Source organism: Apodemus sylvaticus, chromosome 4, assembly GCF_947179515.1.
Source record: "Apodemus sylvaticus chromosome 4, mApoSyl1.1, whole genome shotgun sequence".
NCBI classification, from domain to species: Eukaryota; Metazoa; Chordata; class Mammalia; order Rodentia; family Muridae; genus Apodemus; species Apodemus sylvaticus.
This window is the reverse complement of record NC_067475.1, coordinates 40596935-40623738: the sequence shown is the minus strand read 5'-3', so window position 1 is coordinate 40623738 and position 26804 is coordinate 40596935. Positions and strand designations below refer to the sequence as shown.

The window sequence follows — 26804 nt, the reverse complement described above, 5'->3', positions numbered from 1 at the left end:
GCCCAAGAAGCTTCTATGGTAGCTAATCAGGAGTCTTAGTCCAATTAAGGATAAAGAGATACATGCCACATAGTCTGAATTCTCTTCACTTTCAACTGTGGCCTTGACCAAAGTCTGGGTCTCAGTCCCTACTTCCTCCCTAGTTGTGAATTCTATTCCCTCTGTAGGCAAGCTGTCCAGAGTGGTGTTTCCCTCCATGTGGCCAAGAATTATCTGTGTACAGTTGAGATTCCAAGCCATAACACGACCCCTAGAAGATGACACAGGGACTGAATCCAGTCAATTTACAGAGCACAGCGGGCAGCTTTGTATCCTGGGACTACCACTTGTTCTAGGTTTAACTGTGGCAAAGAATGCATTTATCACCTATAAATAAGGAAGGAATGATGCCTAGTGCTTCATCATGTAGAGAGGGGAGTCTTACCAAAACAATGGTCTCTGCCCTAGAACAATGATCTCTGCCCTAGAACCATGGTCTCTGTTTATCTCTCTTGAGAGTGGACTCAGAAGCCAGCTTAACTGTGAACTATGAAATCAACTGTGAAGATGAGCTTGGGACCTTCCGTTCTGCCTCACCTAGAGTAGAGAGCATCACTGTGGGTGGCCTCTGGGCTTTACAGCTCATGAAGTTCACACAAAGTTCCTGCCTCATTCATCCCTCACAAAGCCCATGATATGGCTCGGGCAGGCATCACCAACTTGGTTTGAAGCTATGGCACAGAGACCAAGGAATGGAGTGTTCCCTCTCTTTCCCTGGGGCCCTGGCCAGTCCAAACGTGTCCCCTAGTATTTATAGGTATGTCTGATGGGGTGGGACCCAGAACTCTCTCCCTCTGAGCTGTGTCATCTCACACAGATGGGCGGTCATCCCTATGATGTATCCAGCATCCTTCCTGTTTGAAGTCCCCAGCACGGCCTATGTGGCTTTGTCTTGTGCGAACCTGTTCATCGGCATCAACAGCAGTGCCATCACTTTTGTCCTGGAGTTATTTGAGAATAACCGGGTGAGCAGAACCTTCTCGGCTTCTTGGTTTAGTTAGTGCGATGTTCAAGCTGATAAAGCAGTCCCCAGAGCCATGAGGACACTGTGTATGGAGATGCACGTGCCTGGGTGAGCAGGGCTGTCTCCCCCACCCTCACCAAGCACGACTCCCTACTCTCGAGTCTTGACTTATATGCTGTGAGTGCCATGGCTTTGTAAGCCTCTTCTTTAAACTACATGGATTCACTCATGAGTCTAACTTTTTAGAATAAAGGTAGAAAGCATGCGCATTCACACACACACACACACACACATGCACACGCGCGAGCGTGTGTGTGTGTGTGTGTGTGTGTGTGTGCGCGCGTGTGTGTGTGTGTACACAGACATATATACAATGACACAGTCAGGTGATTTTATATAAGAAACAGATTGTGTCACAAATGATTTCCCAAAGAAATCCTAAGGACAGGATTAGGAGACCCTGGTGCCAAATAACTCTGTTTTACAAGATATTAGGTCCTTGTCTTGTCTACACCCTGTGCTTCTTTGTCCAGAAGGAGATGCCAGACAGAAGCCTTTAAAAAGAGGGGAGTAGGTGGCTACAGGGCTGCTTATCTTTACTTTTGATGACTGTCTCTGAGTCCTGCTATGTAATCTATGCTATGCTATGCTATACTACGCTATGCTATGCTGTGCTATGCTATGGCTATGCTATGGCTATGCTATGGCTGTGGCTGTGGCTGCTGTGGCTATGCTATGGCAATGGCTATGCTATGCTATGCTATGGCTATGGCTATGCTATGGCTGTGGCTGTGGCTGCTATGGCTATGCTATGGGTATGGCTATGGCTGTGGTTATGCCTATGACTATGGTATGCTATGTTATGCTATGCTATGCTATACTATGGCTTTGGCTATGATTATGGCTATGCTATGGCCATGTCTATGCTATGCCATGCTATGCTATGCTATGCTATGCTATGCTATGCTATGCTATGCTATGCCATGCTATGCTATGCCTGTATTTCCAGAATTCCAGCTTCCTGGGGGGGGGGGGGGCGTCTGTGTTCCCAGCCTTCCCTTTTCTCACTAGTTCTTTACAGTTCAGAAGGTGGCCACACATCTGCACTGGGCCCCCGCCAGAAGACCAGAGTGCCTGGCCTTGCTCTGTGAAGCCATCAGTGCCTACCTGCTCACGAGGGGACAGGTGGCCTCAGCCTCCACACTCCTAACAGCCTCACTTTTCTTTCTCAGACGCTGCTCAGGTTCAATGCCATGTTGAGGAAGTTGCTCATTGTCTTCCCCCACTTCTGCCTGGGCAGGGGCCTCATCGACCTGGCACTGAGCCAAGCTGTGACAGACGTCTATGCCCAGTTTGGTGGGTAGCATTCTAGGTCTGTGGGTCACAACCGTGGATCCATTCATGCTGGGAAAGTTACAAGGGTTCTGATGTCAGACCTGCAGCCTAGAGGCTGGGAAGGGCACCTACATGCAGGTCAGACATCAAGCTAGACCAGCCGCCTAGAAGGGGTTAGGGTGCTCCTGTTCTATGGCCAAGAGCCACGGGTGGGGCCAAGCACAGGATTTTACCTTCCCATATGCTGACCTGGGGAGCCACGAGGAACTTGATTGGGTCTCATTGAGCCTCTCACATCAGGCCTGGGCACAGGGGTCATGATCCCGTCTTCATCAGTGAGCCTGACAGGCAACCTGATGCAGACTTTATTCTTGCTTCTGTTCTCAGGTGAGGAGTACTCTGCAAACCCATTCCAGTGGGACCTGATTGGGAAGAACCTGGTTGCTATGGCAGTAGAAGGGGTGGTGTACTTCCTTCTGACCCTGCTCATCCAGCACCACTTTTTCCTCACAAGGTGGTGAGTCTTACTGGACCCCGAGATGCCGTGGCTTAGTGCGGTGTTTCTAGCCCTGGCTTCACCTCAGCGTGGTTCTCAGCAACTGCATTCTGTATTTTGTTCTCCCCATTCTCAAGGCCCAGCTTGTTCTGCACACAACAGGCAGAGACGGGTTAAAACAGGTCCATTCCAATTAGAGAAGAGTCCTAACTTCAAACTTTTAGAAATACAATGGTTTAGTTTTAATCACTATTATTTCTTGTATAACTACTACATACTTAACACTAGACGATGAAACGGCAAATAAGGATCACGGTGGAGTAGCCACTACTCTGGGAAGCACAGTTTCGATCCACGAGAAGTGAGACAAAGCAAGCTCCCTTGCTAGTTAGAACATTGAGTGAGGGCAGGGCGGGGCAGGGGGGGACAAGGAATAACACTGGGACCTTGCGCCAGGTGAGGGCAGCCAGGGGTCCATAGAGAAGTGAGAAAAGCAATTCAACCTCCATTCCTGAGTGTAGATAACCACCAACACTAGCACACTAGGACACCTCAAAGGTCAGGTCAGCAGGTTTATGCTCCTGTCCAGCCACACTTCTCCAGGCTCTTCCCAGCCTGCCTGCTTCCTGCTGACCTGATCTTCATTTCAGGAATGCACCCCTTCAGAGGGCTACACCCCAGGTCCTGTGCTGCACTCACCCAGGCCTAAGAGTCTTTTGTGACAATGCTCTGTTTCTTAGCCTTTCTTCCTCTCAGGGTATGTCTGATCATTTGTAAATAAACAGTTCCAGAACTGTATTATAAATGACCTACTTCTCTAGTCGCAGGGTTGAGAAGACTAAGAAGGAAAATAAATCCAATAAAACAGTGGAATAAAACAGTCAGCAGTGCTTCTAGGTACGGGTCAGACTGTGAGAGGCTATCTGTAGGCCTCTTAGTCCTTTGCTGTGTTGGACCTAGGGTTTAGAAGAGAAGAGGAAGAGAGAGTTGATTACCACGAAGTCATTAGCTTTAGACACTGATACCGATACCAATGAGTCCTAAAGAGCATCACAAAGGCCTGGCTTCCAGACACCCAACAGCCACACCCATGCAGATCATTAACAAGCAAAGAGAGTGGAGGGGAGGGAGAAAGGATGCTTTTGGTAGAAGACATGTGCTAGGAGATGGCCCCAGCTATGGCTAGGTCCCACAGTGGAGATAAGGAGTCCTCTAGGGAGGAGTGAGTCAGCCAGGGCTGGAGAATCTTGAAGCCTGCCTGACTATATCCTGCAGTAGGCATGGATAGATTCATTTTGTTCCAAAACATAGACCATATCATTTTTGTCCCTGGACAAGTGTTTTAACTTCCTCTTGGTCATAAGTTTAGTCATCGTTGATAACCAGTGACAGACCAGAGTTATTTTTTACAATCATTTTCACTCATCACCTCCATAACCCAATATTTAAGAATCTTATTGTTTCAAGGGCACTAGACAAAAAAAAAAAAAATCTCCAAACCAGCCTGGGCAGATTGTCCAGTCCCGAGCACTGTATTACTAACTCTTAATGGTCAGGGTATTAATTGTCATTAGGTCCAATAAAAGTATTCAGGCCAAAGCTACTGCAGTCATCATTCAATTTCTGCTGTAATACAATGTGTATATGTTATATCTTTGTAGGATTCATTTACATGTCTAATCTTGGCATTCTTTTTATTCCTTAGTCATATGTCACCACAATGGCTCTGCATGAGCTAACGTTTCTAAGAAGGGAAGGTCTGAATATTTTATTCTTTTATTGTTATCCTTACTCTTCCTTGTCCATCAGTGTAAGTCCCTGTCTAGGGCAGGGGTAACTCCAGCCAGGCTAACTTTGTTGCTGTATCTTTTCCTCAAGAGGCGTACCATACACAGTCCCAATCTTAAATGGCACATAATTAATTGCCTAAGCGTATAGTAAGAGGCTTTTAATCTAATCTACTGCCAAACTTTCTAGCCCACCAAATCTTGTTTACCTTTTAAAGTTTACTTTGTCCTGATTATCTTGTTCCTAAGTACAGGGGCAGATGTATCTTAGAGTCAGAGCCTTGTAAAGGGATCTCCGGCATCTTTGAGTCATAACCTTTAGGGTGTAAGGAAGATCTTCAAGTAAGGTCAGATAAGGATATCTCCCTAAAGATGGAAGGGATAATATGCCCAGGACTTTCCCAGGGAAACTTAGAAGCAGTGCTCCTGGGAGGAGGTGTAAATGATTCACAAGAAGTTTTTCTTCAATCCAATATCCCACGTTGTACAAATATTAAAAGCCCCCAAGCACACAACACATGGAGATCATGGTGTAAAGTAGAAGACAGCAAGACGATGATCGAACCACTCAGCTCAGCCTTGCTGATCTTCGTCAGGGAGCTGAGCTGGCTTGGTGATTTGCTGTTCCCATTAGATATGACTGTGCTAGGTATGACCTGCACAAAAATATGGCAACCCCGGGGCGTAAGACTGGAAAATGGAATGGGAGGACATCCAGGGAGCCGTGGAACAGGAAGATGAAGTGGTACGGGGTGAGCGCAGAGGGCACAGTGTTGGGTCAGGAAATACTCCTCATCTTGATGACTTGGGACCCAAGAACAACATGAAATCCCTGGAGTGTTTTAACCAGGGTGGTGACATCACCTTGCCATGCTGGGAGGTGACATAGGAGTCTACACTGATAGGCAAAGAGACATCAGTGACCTGGATATAGATGGAGGCATTGGGAGATGATAGAGTAGAAAGGTCTTTAGACAAGACTTAGTGATGGGTCAGATGAAGTCAGTAAGGGAGGAAAGAAGGACTGGAGCCCTGGGTCCCGCACGTCTACCTTACAGCCTACAGGCCTCTTGCATCCAAGGATAGCTATGAACACATCCTAACACACTTGTAGACGACAACATCGTATGTTGGTGCCAAAAGGTTGGACTTTCTAGATGTAGGTAGTCAAAAAGATTTTCAGAGAAGGGTCTGTGCCTTTAAAGATGGGGAGGATTCTGTTGGCAGAGCAGGAGCAAGAGAACACGCTGAGGCCAGCAGGTGGGAATGGCCCACGTGAGGTGGAGACCAGGAGCAGGTACCAGCGGTTGGCGGAGGAGTGAGTACAACTTAAAAAAAAAAGTCAAAGGCTTATGGGTCCTGCCTTCAGGACAGAGGAGCTCGAAGAGGTTAGGCTTGGAGCCTACAGCTTGGACCAAGAAAGATTTGGGAGCATGGATTAATAAAATGCCAAAGCTACCTTGACATCACATCGGTAAGGAAGGCTGGGGGAAGATGGAAGGTTAGTAGTTAATAGCTCGCATACATTTCACTTGCCATAGAGCAAGTTTTAATTATATAATGCTGGCTCCCGAGTCTCTCCTCGGGCTTCATTGAGACTTCATCTTCCCACCACCCTGAGATAGATAGCCTTCTCTCCCCTTCATGTGGTTGAAGAAGACAAGGCTCAGAGAGGTCCAGAGACAAGCACAAGATCAGGCATGAAAAGGCAGGGCGGCAGCCCAGAAAGGACTTCGACAAGCGCTTGACCTTCCTGCCTAGGGTCCCTTCTGACAGGAACCATTTTTAGACTAGACTTAGAGGAAAGAAGTCCAGAGGAGTCAAAGTGGAGGAACGGAAAGGACAGTGGGCAAGAAGGACAGTGTGACGGGTTCTGCACACCCAGCACGATCCCACCCATGCCCCTTCCTCCAGGATCGCCGAGCCTGCTAGGGAGCCCATTTTTGATGAAGATGATGATGTGGCTGAAGAAAGACAAAGAGTTATGAGCGGGGGAAATAAAACGGACATCTTAAAGCTAAACGAACTCACCAAGGTGAGGCGCAGGTGTGGGCGTTGTTTTCTTGGCTTTGCAGGCTGAGCACACAGATGGCACAGGACCATCATGCTGTCCCGTACAACCCCACGCCATCTCTGTCTGTACTGTCACTTGCCTCCCAGGAGCACCCATTTCCCATGACACTGTCCCCGCTGTTCATCATGGGTACCTCGGGATCTCCAGAAGAGCTTCTCCAACTGAGCACTGGCACCTGCTCTCTGTCCTGTTCATGCATGGTGTGACTCAGCCTGCACACCTCTCTGTGCTGTGGCTCCTCTCCCAGTGCCATGTTCCTGTGCAGCCTCGTAGTGTTTACGGTTTTCTTCTAAACCACTCCGTGCTGCCTTTTGCTCTCCCTTCTCTGGCCCGCCCTGTTGGGAAGGCCCCTACTCACTCACTGCTCTACCCTCGTCTTGGTCTTCAGCCCAGTTTCTTTGAATTTGACAGGTTTATTCAGGCTCTTCCAGCCCAGCAGTAGATCGGTTATGTGTCGGAGTCCGCCCTGGAGAGGTGGGTACCGTACTGACGGACATGAGATAGCTCTTGAGAAAAATCAGCCCTCTACCACGAGTATTCTCCCTCTAAGCACAGCTGGACAGTAGAAATCCAATGAAAGTCAAACTTTCTAGTAGATATGGTGGCGGGGGTGGGGAACATTAAATTTACTATTTTTATTTTGCACAATATACCTAAAACACAATTTTGATGCGTAATTAATGTAAAACGTTACTGAGAGAGTTTTTCATTTTTCTTTATGGTTCTTGTTCTCAATCTTCAAAGCCAGTGTTTTCCACAATGAGTGTCCATGTTGGTTAGGATTAGATGCGTTTTGTGTTGATAGCCACGCATGACCAATAATCTCAGTAATGGCAGCCGGGTGTAAGACGTCTCTCCCAGCTCTCACAGTGACCTGGGGTCTGGCGATGAAGATGTCTTTGCTCATTAGGACAGCCCCCGTTCTCTGTTTTCTCCTAGTGCTTTGGCCTCCTGGGAGTGAATGGTGCAGGCAAAACCACCACCTTCAAGATGCTCACCGGGGACACCACAGTGACATCAGGGGATGCTACCATAGCAGGCAAGAGGTGAGTGCTCTGCCCTTCCTGTTGTCGGGTGTCCCCCACGAACCATGTCCTTGTCTTAGCATATGAAAAGCCATCCAGGGTCCTATGCCGGTATAGCGCTGAGGTCCAGAAAGATCTATGCAGAGAAGAGGACCTCCCACAGAATGTGATTCAACAATACACAAGACATAGATACACTAGAAGAAAAAAACAACTAAAATGTAATGGTTGAGAGAGTGCTCTTAGCATGAATTCCCAGAAAGTTCTGTAAAACACTAAGTCAATGCTTCTCATCTCCTTGGGCTATAGACTCCTTTGAACAACTGATGAGCCCTGCACTTTCTTCCTCTGTAAGAAAATTCCACACCCTCCTTTTCACTCCTTCCTGACAGCATACAAAGGGATTTGAAGGATTTACTGAGCTCTGGGGTATATCTTTGATCCCACTGCAGCCTCTGGATCCCAGATTAAGAACTCCTAGGTTGATACTTCCTTTCTCTGGGTTGAGTTTCTCCCAATGGAGGTCCTCATCTAAGGGACTTCAGGAGAACCTCATCACCATTAGCCATTTGCATGCCAATTCTTGTTCTCATCAGAACAAGGAAAGTTGACCAAGAGAAAGTTAGCCTGTGTTTTTGGCTTCTGGAGAATGACTATTGGCCTCTATAACAATGTGAGTTTAAGCAGTCTTCTACTCTGTGCAGCAGAGCCTGGGGGGTCCGTGTTCCACCCTGCCGCTGGGGTGCTGGGCATCACCACTGGACTGCATTTACCATTTGCCTCTGCTGTTGGGTGCTGGGCTTTATATCGAAGTGCCAAGACACCTCTCAGGGCCTGGGAAGACACAGCCTAGGATGTGGGAGGCTGAAGCCGTGGTTCCCAGGTTTCTGGGCATCCAGTCACAGTGGGGGTGCCACACAGAGAAGTAGGCAATGAAGTGACAAGGCAACAAGGCTCGGACCAGAGGCTCCCAAACTCCTGGACATTCCGGCTCCCGCTGAGTTGTATAGAGTTGGGAATGAGCCGAGGGGCCGTGGGCTGAGGGCTATGACAACAACCCCGGGGGCAGGGGAGTCGAAACTCTGGCTTAGTTCATCAGCAAAAGTCTTTAGCTTAGGGATGGTTGTCTGGGAGCACAGAGAGGCCTTCTGCAGGAGACTTAGCCATCAAAGGCATTCTCTATGCTCCCCACTGGGGTTCTTGATGAAAGAGACAGTCTGTGTTTACCCATACTGCTTATTAACTGTTCATTGTGGAGAATAGATACATATCAACTCCTCAGGGTGGACCAGAGATTAAATACTTTTTTCTGGAGGGATGTCTAGGAAGGGAAGCTTACTGGCTAAATCCTCAGGACCTTATTAACATGGAGAACTCTGTTTTTGGCTCCGTGACCACAAGTCATATTTCCACAAGGCACACATTCCAGGCCTGGAATCTAGTAGGGAGCCAAGAGCTGCCTACCATCTCAGGTGGGTGCCTGGGTGCCAGAGACTCTGAAACTGCTCAACTGTACCAAGCTTCTTCCTGGCAGGGTCCCTTGTCCCACAGGAGCAGGGAAGAGAATGGTTTGCCTCTTTGCTGGCTTCTTCTGAAAAGTAGCATCCACGCACAGAGTGTGTGTTCACAGCACTCCGTGATGGTTTGTTAGTGGAGACAGACATTGTTGGCAGCTCCCTGACATCTGCTTGACTAAGATTCCCTTCCTTTACCCAAGAGCCCTGCTCAACACAGCCCAGCAAGAAGGGGGCTTCTTGCACATACCTCTGGGACTCTGATAAGATGAATCTGGGATCCCAGCCCTCCATGGCTGTATCTGGTGGGTCTGAAGCAAATGCACTGACAAAGATGAGGCCAGGTCATGGCTGAGTACACTTCATCTTCCACCCAGCTATTTGCCACCAAGCAAATACTGTGGTAACAACAGGAATTATGGTGAGAGGGCTCGGTGGCAGATATTATGGGAAGCTACTAGACGCTACCTGTTTTATTTAGTATAGATGAGACACTGTCTGCTGTCCTAAGGTAAAACAGAGCTGTGATTTAGAGAGAAAGCAAAGATTTAAAACTGGGGCCTGCAGGTGGGATAACTCCTGTGGACCTGGAAAAGTTCCTTCCTTGTTTCCCCGCATGGTTTCAACTGACCTACCTATACCTTGAGTGACCTTTGTCACAATAGGGAACTGCCCTGGACTCTCTGTATCCTATCCTGTTATAGCTATTATACTTTATTATAAGCTCTAATCTGTGAGTGGTTAGACAAAGGTGACTGGACAAAGTGCTCTATGCACAGGTTTTTGTTGTCGTTCCAGTCAAGGTACTTTCTAGTAGGGTATTGATAAGGGTTTAATCAGATGGAGAAGATAGAAATGTATTCTGCTACTCGACATCTTCCTTTCTCTAGATAGTTATCTGATATCCCTCTTTATCTGTGAATAAATACAGAGAATGATGTTTACTTCCACTGGGAGGTATCACCTTTTCCAGTTTACCCCTAAATGTCTGGAAGGGATTAAGATCCACTGATGATTCATTGATCATTTCTTAAACCTTTGCTTCTAAGTCCTCAAGCCAAGAGATCCAACCTACTCACTCAAGTGGCAGGTATTCAGTTCATCTTAGCTATGGAAGACTCCAACTATTTCAAGCTCAGCACTCCGGAAGTTCATGTTTCTAGCTAAGGGATCACCACTTTGATTTCCAAATTCTGTGTGTTTCTAAAATGGAGAAGGTCTTGCCCCTTGGCCAAAGGCTCTCCAGCCCCTGATCTCTGGTCACCCCCTCCATGAAGTAAACTAATTCCTCTTTCTTCTTACAGCATTTTAACTAATATTTCTGATGTCCATCAAAACATGGGCTACTGTCCTCAGTTTGATGCGATTGATGACCTGCTCACAGGCCGAGAACATCTTTACCTCTATGCCAGGCTGCGGGGTGTGCCATCAGAGGAAATCGAGAAGGTGAGAGAGAAGTTTGTTGTGGCCATGTGGAAGAATGGCAAACCGTGTGCCTACATTATGGAGTACAATCATTTAGAGACAGAAAATGGCACACTCTCCACCCATTCCAGCAAATGGTCATGTCTACTGTGCGCCAAGTACTGACCTAGACGCGGGATATAGCAGTAAACAAAATGAGCACACACACAGTAAATTCTTGCCCTGGAGTCCATCTGGTGATACATGCATTTGTCCTTTAGCCCATCAATCAATATAGGATGAAATTTAGAAGTGGCAGTTTTTTCTAACCTGGCTAGCTCCCAAATAATTGAGGCGGAGACTTACAGATTTATTCAACAAGCTGTAAGCACAATAACTGAGCAGATATTCCTGACTCTCCACTCCCTAGCTACTTCCCAGCCACACACCCAGGTTAGCTGCATGCAGTCTCTCCAGGATCACTCTGCTGTAGTTGTCTGTGCTCATGAGAACTCCCTTGGCAACCTCCTCCCCCTCTTCTTCCTCCTCCTTCTTCTCCTCCTCCTCCTCCTCTTCCTCCACCTCTTTCATGGCCCTTCTTCCCTAGATCCTTGAACTCCCTCTCCCTGACTCTTTTCCCTGGGTCCCCTGGCTGGGGAAAGAGGGATTACATGTTTTGGATATCAAAGTCTGTGGAAATGTCCCTGATCACAGAGTGCTAAAGAAACATGACTACGTGGGTAAAGCACTCATGTGAGGACCTGAGTTTGAATCCCCAGGTCTAGGTACAGTCAGGTATGGTGGTGCATGCCTGCAAACCCAGTGCTCCTAACGGCCGGATGGGGAGGGAGCAGGAGTATGCTCAAAGCTCACCGGCCACCTAGCCTGTTATACACAGCAGTGAGCAAGGAAGAGACCCTGTCTCAAAGAGGAGGAGGAGGAACAGCATCCAAGGTTGTCTCCTGTCCCTCACATGTGTGCTGAGGCTGGTGCAGGACACACACACACACACACACACACATACACATACACATACACACACACACACACACACACATTGGGTGTGGGAGAGGGTGCTTCAAACCATTTCCAAATAACAAGTTGAAGATGGAGACTGCATCCTAGTAGAAGGATAACAACAGAGCACATAAACTATTCAGTGAGTCAGAGAGCAGCAAGTTCTGAGAGGAAAATTAAGCAAAAGACAGTTATTGGGATGAGGTTTGTGCTTGTCTATAGAGTGGCTGGTTCAGGAGAGGCTCACAGGAAGTGACGTCTGAGTATAGGGCTAAAGAAGGGAAGTGAGTTGCAGAGCTGCCTACAGGGTGAGCTTGCCTCAGAACATTTTCCCAGTGTGTTCCTGGGTGTGAATGTAGGTGCATGCTTGTGCTAGCACGCACACACATAACCCCCCACCCCACCCCACCCCCACACTCATACTTGCATGCTTGTCCCTGCTTTGGGGTTAGAGCCAATGGGTTTGGGGTGTGGGGTGCACTGTCTTCTCAAAGAGACCTTAGGACTCTTGGTGAGATGTGTAGTCTTTGGAAGGCTGAAGGCTCTTTCCAAGGAAGCCACACTAGTGAAACCAACAGTCAAGAAACGCTACCTTCTCACCTTAAAGTATGTGCTGGTGGATACCGGCCAGCAGATGGCCCACACAACAGATCTGCATCTGGCAGGATGATGTCTGGGACCGCAGCCTGGAACCATGCCTGGGCCTGGGCCTCTTACATGTTCATCATCCACCGACTGAAATTTCTTCTCCTTCCTAGGTTGCCAACTGGGGCATCCGGAGCCTGGGCTTGTCTCTGTACGCCGACCGCCTGGCCGGCACCTACAGTGGAGGCAATAAGAGGAAACTCTCCACGGCCATAGCGCTCACTGGCTGCCCGCCCCTGCTGCTGCTGGTGAGGGCATCAGACGCTGCAGGATGGAAATGTCCCTGCGTGCCCTGAGTTGGGAAAATTAACTCAGGGCTTGCAGCTTTAGAAAGACAACAAATTATTTTCATCTGGATCACTCACATGTTGTCTCTTTAAGGCAAATTAACCAAGTGTTTGGTCCCAGCACAGCCTAGCCTTCAGTGCCTGGGAAGGCTCTTCAGGGGCCAGGAGCAAATGGGAAAGCCCTGTCAGCTCCAGGGACTGTTGCTGTCTGGTTAGAAATTAGGATGAGGAAGTCCGTGTGGACTGGAGCATCTACTTGAATCAGAGGTTCCAAGGGACCCTTTCATGAACTGGACTACAGTAGAGTCTCTAAGTCCATGCACTCTGAGTTTTAAATGACACAGGACATAGAGGGGACTGTAAAGTTACTTGGGCTATCTCCCTCCCCTGTCCCTTCCTAAGGATAATGCTACTACTGTCTTTATTAATTATTGTTATTGTTCGTATTATTATCCTATTTATTTCTATTGCCTTAACCTTAAGTCACTCACAGCTGACATGGACCTCTAGGCATATACCATATTTCTGTTCTCTCTGGTTCCATCCTGCCTTTATGGCCGACAAAACATGGTTCTGCCTGCCTTGCTGGGATGATGTGTTAGCCCAAGAAGGAGGCAGTGATGGAGAAAGACCAACTCCCCGTCCACATCTCCCTGTTTTCTCTCCCACTCCACAGGATGAGCCCACCACAGGGATGGATCCCCAGGCACGCCGTATGCTGTGGAACACCATCGTGAGCATCATCAGAGAAGGGAGGGCTGTGGTTCTCACCTCCCACAGGCAAGAGATCCCCAGGGAGGTGGAGGGAGGGAGGAGCCCCCCCACCCCGCCTTCCGTCTCACGTCCTCTCTCCTGCTTCATAGCATGGAAGAATGTGAAGCACTGTGTACGCGGCTGGCCATCATGGTGAAGGGCACCTTTCAGTGTCTGGGCACCATCCAACACCTCAAGTACAAGTAAGCAGACGGAGGGGCCTGCCTTTTACTACATTCCGTGGGTTCATCCAGGCCTTGAGTTCATCGTGGACATTTGGGACACTTGCCTAATCATTCCTCAGGGATTGGCTCGTGATGGCCAGGCCAGACTCTTTAGAGGCAGATGGAGAAAGCTGATGAGATGTTCTATACTGGGCTAATTGCTTGTGCTTGGAAGGGCACAGGAGTCTCTGGATAGCAGAGTTCTCAGTGAGACATTTACAGAGCCTGGCTAGGATGGGGGACGGCCACTGTCATCCACCCAGTATCAGCCCACATTTCCCTACAGATCCAGGCCTCATGGCACATTTTGTGAGGGCCTACAACCAATGTAGGAATGAATAAGAGGCCAAAGAGCTGGAGAACCAGTTTTTCTTTATAGAATATTATATGTGGTTGGGTTTGAAAAAAATGACCATATGTCATATAACAAACTAATCTTGAGCAATATTACCTTGTGGCCATAAACTTATAAATGGTTAAAAATAATTCCTATTATTTATAACTTATAAGATAAAGCTAGCAATTCATTAAAATGAGATATTGTAACATCATCTTTCCTCACATCCTAATATGTCAGGAGAAGAGCAGATTTATAGTTGTCAACCTTTCCCGGGGAAACTAGAATATATTTAACATGCTTATGAGAAACCCAGGATGCAGGCTATCAAGCTAGCTGTTAGTGTAACAGAGAATGTCGCTGATTTGTGCTGAGCTCAAATCTTAAGGAGCTCATGAAACATGTGTCACAGGGTCCACCATCCTCCACATGGGTGGGAAGATCTAATATGTATGGTGAATTTGGCAAAAGGGTTTTTGATCCTGATTTATTTCTTCAGTTACCACCATGTGGAGACTACACAGATAGCTATGAAAACATCAGCATGTGAGGTCACCAGGCCCGTGTCAGCAACTCCAGTTAACGCCATGCTTAGCTGCTAGAGAACATTCCTCCACATTTCCCCTCATTCCTCAATATCCTCATGATAGCCTAGGTAAGGCGTAGGGTGCTCCCATGTGAAGGAACGGCTAACTTCCTGAAACTGGATGGCTAATAGCTTCTTACTGTAGAGTCAGCCCTAGTTCACAGAGGAAGTTCTCCAGTGAACTTCAGCGGATACGATGTGCCCCAGCATAGGTTCTCACAGTCACTAGCCAATGATTCACACTCTTTCTGATGGACCACTCTTAATCCACATAGGGAGACCAGCAAACCTAGGGAGGAGTAGGAAGGAGTGTGATTGTTAGTCTGCTTTATATCACTGTAGCAAAATACCAGAGAGAAAAAACGTGACATCAAGAAGGAAAGGCGGGGGCTGGAGAGATGGCACAGAGGTTAAGAGCACTCTTCCAGAGGTCCTGAGTTCAATTCCTGCCAACCACATGGTGGCTCATAGCCATCTATAATGAGATCTTGTGCCCTCTTCTGCCCTGGAGGCATATATACAGGTAGGCCACTGCATATATACATATTCATTATATAAATATTCACAAAGAAAGGGAGGAGGAGAAAGAGGAGGAAAAGGAAGAAGAGGAGGAGGAAGAGGAGGAAGAGTAAGAGGAGGAGGAAGAGGAGGAAGAGGAAGAAGAGGAGGAAGAGGATGAGGAGGAAGAGGAGGAGGAGGAAGGCTCCTGGCTCTATTGATTTGAGCCTGGGATAGAACACCATGATGATAAAAATGGTGGTAGTAATGTGTGGTAGAGAAAGAAGCCTGTTTACCTTAGTAGATTCTAGGAGAGTGGGAGAAACACACGCACACATACATGTGTGCACATGCACACAGACATCTTTCAAAAACATGTCCCCATGATCTGCTTGCTTCAGCTGGTCCCACCTCTGAATCATCCATTGATAATGTAAGAGCCCCTCATGATCAAATCACCCCTTAAGGTCCTACCTCTCTCTGGTCAGTGCTGCAGGGAGGACCAGGCCTCTAATACACGGACCTTCAGGCAGTGTGTCATATCTAGACCATGACAAAGCTCCACACCCTTCATGAACTTTCCTCAGGAAGTAGTGCCTTCCCACACCTTTGTTCTTCCTTGGAAAATGATATAAAAGCCATTCAATCTTCACCACATAGAGCCGAGAGCTCTAGCCTTATGTCTTTATGGGTGGGCCTAGGATCTCCACAGGGGCCACAATCACCTCGGACTTCAAGTATGTTCATCCAAGTTCACCACACAGGCATTTAGACCTCCAGAAACTGATGGCAAACATTCTTTTTTTTTTCTCCTAGTTTTAAACATTTAGATAGTCAATGCTGTGTGCTTTTAATCCTTATTGTGCCCGATGAGTGTGTTCTTTGTCTGGGGATCGCCTTAGCTCTTACAGTACTGTACACACTGTACACTTGTAGATTTGGAGACGGCTACATTGTCACAATGAAAATCAAATCCCCAAAGGACGACTTGCTTCCCGATCTGAATCCTGTGGAGCAGTTCTTCCAGGGCAACTTCCCCGGCAGCGTGCAGAGGGAGAGACACCACAGCATGCTCCAGTTCCAGGTCCCCTCGTCCTCCCTGGCCAGGATCTTCCAGCTGCTCATTTCCCACAAGGACAGCCTGCTCATCGAGGAGTACTCGGTCACCCAGACCACACTGGACCAGGCAAGTCCTCCCAGGGTACTAAGGGCCAGTGGTAACGTGGAAGATGGGCAGGGTATCCTCGCTCTTAGTATCTGTCCCTTCAAGTCTGGCATGCTCTTCCAACACCATTTTTGTTGTGATTATAAAAAAATAAAGGGGTATTAATATATATGTTCTAAGGGAGTGTGGTGAGGTATGGGGGAAGGGGGTGCCTCAGCGTGCCCATGCCAAGGCCTCCCTTCCTTCCCTCTGAGGGACCAGATACATGTCTCTCTTTGGTATAGTATAGAATAGAGTTTATTTAGGGCATGGGGAGGGGAGTTAAGAGGGTAGTAGAGGCAGAGAAAGGCAGAGAGAGGGAGAGAGTAGAGAAATAGAGGCCGGCCTTGACCACGTGGAGAGAGGGGTGAGGGGAGAGAGAGAAGAACCTAAGAAGGAAAGAGAGAAGCAAGCAGAAAACAGGAGTAAGAGAGTAAGAGGGGAGGGGACAAGCAGCCCCTTTAATAGTGGGCCAGACATACCTGGCTATTGCCAGGTAACTGTGGGATAGAGCTTAGACAGAATCTAGGCTCTATTAACATTCCCCATTTTGGTTTAATTAAAAAACCAAAAATTAGAAAGAGGAGATGGTGAAGCAGGAACAGGACTGTCGTGATATCTGGCTGCTTCCTGCTGCCGTTGGGGGCAATGTGTGTCTCTGGGGAACCTAGAGGGGTGGGAATGGGGGTGTTGGCCCAGTCTTAGGAGAGTTGGCTATTTCTTTGCTGTCCAGGGTCTGTGGAGACATCTGATGATAGGTCAGAAGAAATAGGTCCAGTAGAAGCGTCTGTGTCTGTCACAGTAGATAGAACATCTGAAGGATGCTTCTCTAGAGCTGTCCTGGATCTATTAAGCACCTGGACTTGACAAGATGTTGAAACACATTATTATAGGTAGAGATTAAGATTAAGTATGTCTGGGAGAAAGACATTTTTTTCTTAAGATGTACATTTGGAACCCAGAGGAATCCCACCCTCTGGAATAGGTTAGGCAGATATACTTATCTGGATGGAGCCTATTTGGTTCAGGAGAGGTAGATCTGAATACATTTTCTACAGCGTATTAGTTTATAAAAGAGATAACAACATGAGTTAGCCACATGAACAGTGGAGCAGAACAAACAAGATTAAAAAGTTGGAAAAGTTGGATTATAGAGTGGAATGTTTTATTAGAGTTAGGCAAATTTATAGGAACTCAGATAATATTAGGACAGTGGCAGAGCAAGAAGGGGAAATATGAAGTATTTAATTAATGGGAACAGAGGGAACAGAGCTTAGACAGAATCCGAATATTTTTAGTCATCTACAAACTTCATTGACTATTTTTGCTTCATTTTCTTCTTATATTTTGTGCTTGCTGTTTTATGGTGGTAGCTGATTTCTTTTTCTTTCCAAATCAGCTTTGTCGTGTGTAACTTGAAAAGAACAAATAGACAAATTTAGTTGTATGACTCAGTGAGTTTTGACAAACATTTGCTTTTTATGTAGGTATTTATTTATTGGTTTGAATGTGATGTTCCGTGTGTGTATGTGTGTGTGTATGTTCATGTATGTTTTCGTGTACATGTTTGCATGTGTGCAGGTACATGTGTGCATTTGTGCATATGCATGTAGAGGCCTAAGGCTGACATTGGCAATCTTCCTGGATTGCTCTTCCTCGATTGCTCTTCCTCGATTGCTCTTCCTCCTGATCTTTGAGGCAGGGTCTCTCAATCAATCTCAGAGCTTTCCAACAATATGGATGCTCTTGTGAGCCAGCTTGTTCCAGAGACCTCCTGTCTCCACCTCCCAAGGCTATAATTATAGTTTGTCATACTTACCAGGCATTTATGCGGGTCCTGGGGATCTGAACTCTGGTCTCCACACTAGCATGGCTGAGCTGTCTCCATAGTTCATCTTTACTCTTCTCATCTTGTGTCACTGAATACTGTCTTCCAAACAGCACATTCCCACTCTTTTTACCCCAGACAGTCCCTGGCAGTTACCATTTCACTTTACTTTTGAAGATTTCGTTGTGTGTAACCCAGGACCTGGGTAAGCCTGTTTCAGCTTCCCTAGTGCCGGAATTACATGTGTTAACATGTCTGGCTCCATCTACTTTCTTTCTAAAAAATTGTTGGTATCTATCTATCATCTGTCTGTCTATCCATCTATCAGCCCCAACTATCTATCTATCTATCTATCTATCTATCTATCTATCTATCTATCTATCTATTGTAGGACCTCCTTTTGTGGAGACCCCGACTCCATTTTCGGGATAGCGTACACCCAAGGAAACGCGAGAGACCGACTTGGTGCAAACTCATGGAGCAGTTTATTATCAGCGCTCCAGGCTGACACATAACTCACACAGGAGACAGAGGAGTCGACCCTGAGGCTCAAAAGTTAGGGGTTTATATAGGAAAAGACAGGGGGTTTTGGCGCAGTTACACATGATTTGCTGATTTAAACATTGGCGGGGGATTCTGGCATGCAGGGTGGGTTTTTTTGGCATACGTGCAGATCGGGCCGTCAGCAATGTAGGAGGGCGGTTTCTGTTTGTTAGCAGGAAGGTCACTTTGACATTAGTAAACTGCATCCAAGGGACAGGAGACAGGAGACAGGAGACTCCAGTCCAGATGGTGTATGACCCATAGGAGATTTCCCAGGCACGCCCCTTATCTTTTATGGACGGTCTGTTTGTGGAATGACTCAACCACAACCTTGCTTCAAGCTTGTCTGGCGTGCCCAGGCTCTAAGTCTGCTTGCTGCCTCAACTATGGATTCTGAAAAGTCCCAACTCCCTTCACTATCTATTGTCTCTCTATAGTTATATAGATACACACACGCTCACACACACATATTCCTAAACATATAAATTCAACCCCGTCAGTCCTTGTAATGTTACTTATATGTCTGTTTTTGTCTTGCTATGCTCTCCCTCGGCATTCCTTAGATGTGTTCTCTGTGTAGGGCTGGTGCCACCAGAGCTCCCCTACAATCCACATTAGCAAGTCTACTGGTGTCTCCTTGTTCAGGTCCTTCTGTTATTTACGAACCTGACTACTCGGTTGCTCATATAAGTGAAGAGTAGTTATCATTTTGTGACTGACATAATGATCCAAGGGTTCGTGCCCACACCGTACCATGTTCAGAATTGCTTTCCCTTTAAGACTGAGGAATATTCACTTATATCCACATTTTGCCTAGCTGTTCATTCATTAGTGAACATTTGAGGTTTTCCTGGGTTGTTGAGGGATTGGCCCTTTTAAAATTTCTTTTGTTGTTGTTGTTGCTGTTGTTGTTTTGTTTTGTTTTGTTTTGAATGGACATCCTTAAAGACCATTTGGTAAAACAAAGGAAGTAGGCAAGTGTTTACCTCTAGAGACCTCGTGCCACTCTTAGGCAGGTGACAGTTGAAGGGGGCTTCAAAAGGGGGAGTATGGGGGGTGAGGGGAGTGTGACTAGGCAGCATGGGGGAAGGTGTCCAGGCAGGCCCTTGCCTGGGCACCTCTGCCCCTGAGGGACCACACACACACACAGGCATAGTATAGAATAGGCATAGTATAGAATAGAGTTTATTCAGAGTAGGGGATGGGAGTCAGTGGTAGAGAAAGGGGGGGAGAGAAAGAGAGAGAGAGAGAAGTGGAGTAGAGGCTGGCCATGACCACATGGAGTGGGGAAGAGCCAAAGGGGCAGAGAGGTGAGAGAATGTGGGAGAGCAGAGAGCAAAGAGGGAAAGGAGGGACAAGTAGCCCCTCTTATAGTGGGCCAGATCTCTGGGGCGGGGCATACCTGGGGGCTATTGCCAGGTAGGTATGGGGTGGAGCTTAGACAAAACATCAACAACAGTCACATAGGATTCCTTCTGCAGGAGCTCTGGCCGTACTGCTTGTAGCACAAAGAACACAGCAGAGAGCAGTTGTCTTTGCGCAGTTGTTTTTAGAGAGCCTGGACCCTGCCAGCTGCCTTAGTTATCCCAATTTCTCATGTCCAGTGCCCTTTGAACTCTCCAGCCACCCCTAGGCTCAGGAGTCTAAGAATCGAGCGTCGTCCAGGGCACGACTGCGGAGGCCTGTGACTACCCACAGAAGGAAACATGCTATACTGGCCTGGCTGTCCGTCAACTGTGGGAAACCCAGAGCAAAGCACATAGTTGTGGGGTCCCATCTTTCTGGAAACTTAGACTTACTTTTCTCTTGCCTGCAGGTGTTTGTTAACTTTGCTAAACAGCAGACTGAGACCTATGACCTCCCTCTGCACCCTCGGGCTGCTGGAGCCAGCTGGCAAGCCAAGGTATTTCAACTGTTCTCTCTTAATCACTGCTGAGGTAGGGCCTTAGCTCGGGGCCTTGCTGACTAATCGGGCCTGAGGTGCTCCTAGGCTCAGGTGAGGCTCTGCAGAGAGCCTGTCCAAGCCACGTCTCCACCTCCCCGGATCATACCCACAATCCTCCTTGCTTGGGCCCAGGGGTTCTCTATGAGGAGCTGGTCTCACTTGAACACTTAACCCAGTAGCCGAGTGGCTCCCCACCGTCATCTGAAAACTGTTTGGATGGTGTGGGTGAATCACATTTTAAAAACGTTTATCTATGCGTGTGGTTCCAACTCACGTTGTCAGGCTTGAAGGCGCATGCCTTTATCCAGGGATACCACCTCACAACTCCAAGGATGATTTTTGAAAGAAATTGTTCCACGCATGTTTTGCTAACAGCATAAACCCCCAACATTTCCAAACTTCAAGTTTTAGGAATAAGCAGGGAAAGAAAGAATATTGAAACGTCTTAGCTGTTGAGATATTGACAACACTTCTTGGTCACACTTTTGAGCTTAAAGGGATCAGAGCTGGGATTCTGTGCTTCAGTCGTAGACATGTCTGGTTGGAGCCAATGTTTGAACGGTGGATTTTTTGCTCTTCATGGGAGTATCAAGATGGTAAGGAAGAAGTGATAGAAAGTGACAGAAGGTACAAGTTCTGGCCCAAGAGAAAGCCAGGATGGACTTCCTGTCCTGCCCTGGCACAGTGCCCACACCAGGAGACACTCATCACCCAGTTTCCCAGGTGGAAAGGATGCTAGAGAAAGGAGCGGGGTCAATGTGAGCAGCCAGATGGCTGGGCTTACTCGTGAGACTTCACAAGAACAAGTAACTCGGCCATTCTGTCCGGACGACTGAACAGCAAATCAAATCAACTCAAGGAATTTTTTTTTAAAAAAAGAACAGATGTGAAAACCCTTATTTCCAGCTCCATTCCTCCAAACCAATTTCTTGATTGCAAGAAAAGCCAAATCATGTCTTTCCAAAGGCATGCTTCTAATAAACGTGTCACCACCCCATGGCCGTTGGCAAGTTCGACTTTGTCTCTGTCGCCCTCCAGAGGGCCCTGAATGCCTGTCCAGGACAGCTTACTTTTGTCAATCTTCTAACTGTTGTCTCTCATTTCTCCATCTTACAGTTGCTGCTGATACGGGTTGAAAAAGTTACTTTCTGAGAGTCACTTACAGTCATGTGTCCTTTTAATAACAGAGGATACATAGATAGCAAAATTAATTCTGAGAACTACCAGTGGTCCCTTCCCCATACCATGGCATTCTATTTGTTTGTTTGTTTGTTGACTGGATCTCACTGTGTAGTCTAGGCTGGCTCCAAGGCCATGATCTTTCTGCCTCAGCCCTCCTGAGGGTTGGGATTACAAGTGTTTGCTGCCATAGCCAAAGGTGCAGTCCCTCCTACAGAGCTGACACCAGATAACCTCTAGAGCAGGTTGGGGTGCTCATGGCCTATGATGTGGACTGGTATTCCAACCTCTCCCTCTCATTGGCTGTGATTATGCTATTACCGTGTTCATCACTTTGTTTCTTACCAATGTCTGAGAACCTACTGTAACACATCAGTTAAATTATCATTTTATAATGAATGTTTTATTTAAAATCTAATGCTGACTTAATGACATACCCTCATAAAACATCACAAAAATCCCTTATATGGCATTATATATAAATCTGTATAAAACAGATAGGAATTAAGTTCTTACCTACAGTCCACCACTTAAGATGATTTTCCTTAAAGTACTCTGAAAACAAGTAACAGGTGAATTATCTCAAGAAGATCTAGAGAACATCCCCCCTTGTTCAAGCAGGAAAGCCAGCTTCTGGAAGTCACACAGAGGGACGGCCTCATAGCTCCTGTTCTTGAGCACTGAACTGAAGTTTTATTATCTGGAAATCTACTTATCAAGGATGTTTTAAAGCTCTCCAAAAAGACCTGGTCTTAGCAAATGTCTCTTGGGATTGGCTTGATACATTCTCAGTCTGTTTTGTGGAAACAGTTGCGTGTCAGGGTCTTGCTAGAATTGGCGACAGAGGATCTGTTCCCTAGAAATCTACTAAACAGGCCAATCATTTTATACCCATCATATTGACTTTAGACAATCAGGAGCAACTCAGAACAATGCTTCTTATTTTCATATATAGAGGTTCCCCCATTTCATGTTTATTCTGTTATATTCCTATGTGTTTAAAGTCCCTGCAGCCTTGAGATCCTTGTAGAAACTTGGTCTTCAGCTGGATTTGGCTTTTCTTGCAATCAAGAAACTGGTTTGGAGGTACAGGAACTCTTTGGGAAATAAAGCTTTAACATCTTTTCTTTTTGAAAAGGGATTTCGCCAGGCAGTGGTGGCACATGCCTTTAATCCCAGTACTTGGGAGGCAGAGTTAGGCAGATTTCTGAGTTTGAGGCCAGCCTGATCTACAGACCAGAGTTCCAGGGCAGCCAGGGCTATGCAGAGAAACCCTGTGTAATAAATAAAAACCAAAAAATTAAAAATTAAAAAAGAAAAAAAAACAACCCAGAACTCAAGAGTCTTTTTCATCCCTACATGCAATTGTTGGCTTCTTTCTGGAGGTGGCAGCGCACACCTTTAATCCTAGCACTGAGGAGGCAGAGGTAGGAGGACTTCTGTGAGTTTGAAGCCAGCCTGATCCATAGAGCAAGTTTCAAGATAGCCAGGTTATATATACAGAAATAGCCAGGGCTATACAGAGAAAGCCTGTCTCTTGGAGGAGGTGGGGGTTGGAGTGTGTGTGTGTGGGGGGGGGATGTCTAGATAATTAGACAAGCCACATTTTGCATAGATTGGAAGGGCCCAACTCCAACCCTCTCCTTCCCTGTCACCCACCTCAAAGCTAATATTAGAACCATTTCTCCAGATTTGGTGCACAAATTTGGTCTACACTCATTATCATGAATGCCAGTTGAATCTCTCTTCATGATATATATCCATATATCCCAGTCAAATGATCCTTCTTCAAAGGGCCAGCTCTGACCAAATGAGACAAAGAAAAGTCTAGGCTCAGGGAAGAACTCAAAATATAATTTCTTGGCTGTTAAGCCATCAAGGTGATGGTAACCTTCTCAAGTTAAAGAAGACACCCAGGGCTGGAGATTTAGCTCAATGTTAGAAGCCCTTGACTAATATAAGAGCCTAGGTTTGGAGCCCAGCATGGGAGTGGGGAACGTGGTCTCCAAAACATCCATTGGAAAGAGTACCAAGGGTGTAACTTTATTCTAAGATGTAAACACACACACACACAGAGGCATGTAAGCCTCTGTAACAAATCCATGAATCTTAGATTTACAGATAAGAAATTGGGGCAGGCCACTTGGTATTCTGATAGGATTCCAATTCCTTCAGCTGAGCTCCCTCCAGAAACTCTTTTGAATCTAAAAGTTTATTGCTCCAGAAGCTCAGGGTGAGAAGTGTCCAAGTCATCTCCCACGGGTCTCATTCCCTTCCATGTTGCTTTTTCCATGTAGCTTGGCGGGAAGTCGAGACGGCTGGAGACACAGGAGCCTTTGCCCACAGGATCACCTGAACAACTGGCTAACATAAACAACCCCACAGCAGCAGAAGATAAACACACCAGGAGTCCACAGTGAGCTGGAGAAGGCTCTTTCAGAAAGAACCCAAAATTCACTGACTCACCCGAACTCCTGATGGCAAAACTGACCTATTGGAATGGTCACCTTTTCATCCAGACCTCTGACTAGTGGCTTTGGCCTTAGTGATATTGATATTTTCATTCTGAGTGGATGTGGTTTTGTGGAGTGGGAGGGGTGTGGATGTGTAGGTGTTATTTGGGAGGAGGAATAAAAAGCAGTCTCCTGATGAGCTCTTCTGCTCATTAATCCCCTGCTCGACACAAGGTCATTAGTTTCAGCCTCTGGTACAGTTTCTGACTTTCTCAGAGGGCTGAGCTTATATGAGTCACACAGCCATACTAGTTCTAATAGGATTCCAATTCCTTCAGCTGAGCTGTAATATCATGCATCAATGTCTTCATAAGGTTGAGCTAAGGAAAGCACCACCTGGTAATGCATGTAAAGACTCTCCACAGATATTTCCTGCATGTAAGTCTGACATCTTTTCTGCATGGCATATTTGAGTGCCTACTCATCAGGTACAATTAAGATAGGAGGCGAAGGGGCGTGGCTGAGCGGGGATGAGTCTTGGTAGATTATTACACCTAGCATGTCTCTATAAAGAAGCCACCTCTGTTCACCACTCTATTGACAGTGCGAATCGGGAAGAGCAGGTCTAAGAACAAGGCAGACTAAAGTCCTATGCGATCGCTAACTTTATTCAGAGCATCAGAGAATTTATACTTGGAGAGTAACAGGAGTCATCTGAACCACATTTTCTGTATCCATTCTTTGGTTGAGGGGCATCTGAGTTGTTTCTAGTTTCTGACTATTACAAATAAGGCTGCTGTGAACATAGTGGAGCATGTGTCCTTGTGATATAGTGGAGCATCTTTTTTGATATATGTCCAAGAGTGGTATAGCTGGGTCTTCAGGTAGAACTATTTCCAAGGAACTACATGGTGGCTCACAACCATCTGTAGTAAGATTTGATTCCCTTTTCTGGTGTGCATGAGATAGAACACACACACACACATATATGATAGATAAATCTTTAAAAATAAGAACTGCATTTCTCAAACTTGCACTAAGTGTTCTCCCTAGCTAAAGAGTGGAAGAGATGCGTGCAAGGTCCGGGCAGAAGTGCCCCTCAAGTCCCCTTTCCCGGCTCTGTAATCTAGAGGCCCAGCCTCAACCATAAACATCCTGATGACTCAGCATGCCAGAGCACAGTTGGAAGGACTCTGGGTCCCTGATTGGTGTGATGTATGTGGAACAGGCATGCTCATGGGAGACCAGATCTTGGGTTCAGACTCCATCTTGGAGAACCTGACCTAAGGTTGGACTTGAGTTAACCAAGAGCCAGCACCTAGAACCAGTTTTCAGGTTACTCCCCAACAAACCTACACCTCGCATTAGTTTCCAGGTTACAAGCCTGGCCCCTGACACTCCACTTCCTAACAACCACCAATCAGGAGGAGAGCAGAAGTTAAGATTATAGTTTGGCTCCCAGCACCAGCCAATTATGTTAAAGGACAACAAAATTCTGTAATGGCCCCCAATCAGATGTGCTCGCCATTTCCTATAAAATCTGGTTCCGCTGAGAGCTCTGGGCTTCACCCTCCCATTCTGCTGCATCAGAGATGGCGATGTAGCCAAAGATGGAGCTTGTAATAAAGATCCTAGTGCAATTGCATCAGAATTGACTCCTTGGTGGTCTTTTGGGGTTCACAAAATGGGCACAACACCCAGAAACACAGCACACAGAGTAGTGGCTCAAATCAGTGAGTGTCCCCTATCAATAGCTTTGTTGACAGAGAATGTCAGAAACATCCTTTTCATTCACTCAGCAGCCCCGATACATGACACTAGACCAGTGGATCTCAACCTGTGGCCTGTGACCTCTTTGGGGGTCAAATATCAGATATCCTATATATCAAATAGTTACACTAAAGTTCATAACAGTAGAAAAATTATAGATATGAAATAGCAACAAAAAATAATGTTATGGTTGGGCTGTCACCACAACATGAAGTCTGTATTTTAAAGGGTTGCGGCATTAGGAAGGTTGAGAACCACTGGTATAGAGGAAGCCGAGGCTGGAGCATGCCTGCAGATCCTTGTGTATGAACATCAATAGATACAGGGTGAGCTCCGAAGAAGGCACCTGGCTTAGTAAGGGAGCAAGCCATGCTTAAGTGTGATCTCACCTGCTCCCTCCCAAGAGGCTCAAATATCTAAAGTTAAATCAAGCTAGCTTTACATTAAATTAACCTAATAAGACAATATAGTCTCAAACTAGTGGCTGAAACCTGGCTAATCACAAGTTTTCTGCCAACCACAGACTACAAACTGAGGAAATATGTCCATTTAAGGGACATACCAAACTGTATGTCACCAGGCTATTTCTTTGTCTTTCAGCAGCATTTTCTAACAGTGTGGTAGCGCTCTCTGGTTCACCTGTACCACCTGATTCGTCTGCCTTTTGTCTGCTCAATTAACTCCGGTTGAGTGTGTCTTTTTCTTCCTAAGAGAGAGGAGTCAGAGGTGGGATTGCAGGTAGAATTGCAGGGGTGCTGATGGAGCAGGGCTCTGGACCAGGGCCCACTGCATCCTTGGCTTCTCTCTCCCAGTGACTAGAGGTCAGGGGTGAGTTCACTCTTGGATTATGAACCCCCCCACAAACCTATGTTTTGAACTGTTTTGATTGATTTAAGT

At 46.6% G+C, this 26804-nt stretch overlaps 1 protein-coding gene across 1 annotated transcript in view; it reads left to right on the top strand.

Moving 5' to 3' along the window:
• Positions 1 to 25762, top strand: part of Abca4 (ATP binding cassette subfamily A member 4) — a 132010-nt gene extending 106248 nt beyond the window's left edge. Inside the window, exons 37-49 of the mRNA XM_052180905.1 lie at positions 857 to 1004; positions 2236 to 2359; positions 2726 to 2855; positions 6536 to 6656; positions 7107 to 7169; positions 7635 to 7741; positions 10539 to 10680; positions 12414 to 12548; positions 13264 to 13367; positions 13451 to 13543; positions 15922 to 16171; positions 20377 to 20463; positions 23982 to 25762. Coding sequence (XP_052036865.1) covers positions 857 to 1004; positions 2236 to 2359; positions 2726 to 2855; positions 6536 to 6656; positions 7107 to 7169; positions 7635 to 7741; positions 10539 to 10680; positions 12414 to 12548; positions 13264 to 13367; positions 13451 to 13543; positions 15922 to 16171; positions 20377 to 20463; positions 23982 to 24104 — 1627 coding nt within the window. The 3' untranslated portion in view covers positions 24105 to 25762. The remainder of the gene's footprint in view (positions 1 to 856; positions 1005 to 2235; positions 2360 to 2725; positions 2856 to 6535; positions 6657 to 7106; positions 7170 to 7634; positions 7742 to 10538; positions 10681 to 12413; positions 12549 to 13263; positions 13368 to 13450; positions 13544 to 15921; positions 16172 to 20376; positions 20464 to 23981) is intronic.
• Positions 25763 to 26804: the final 1042 nt, after the last annotated feature.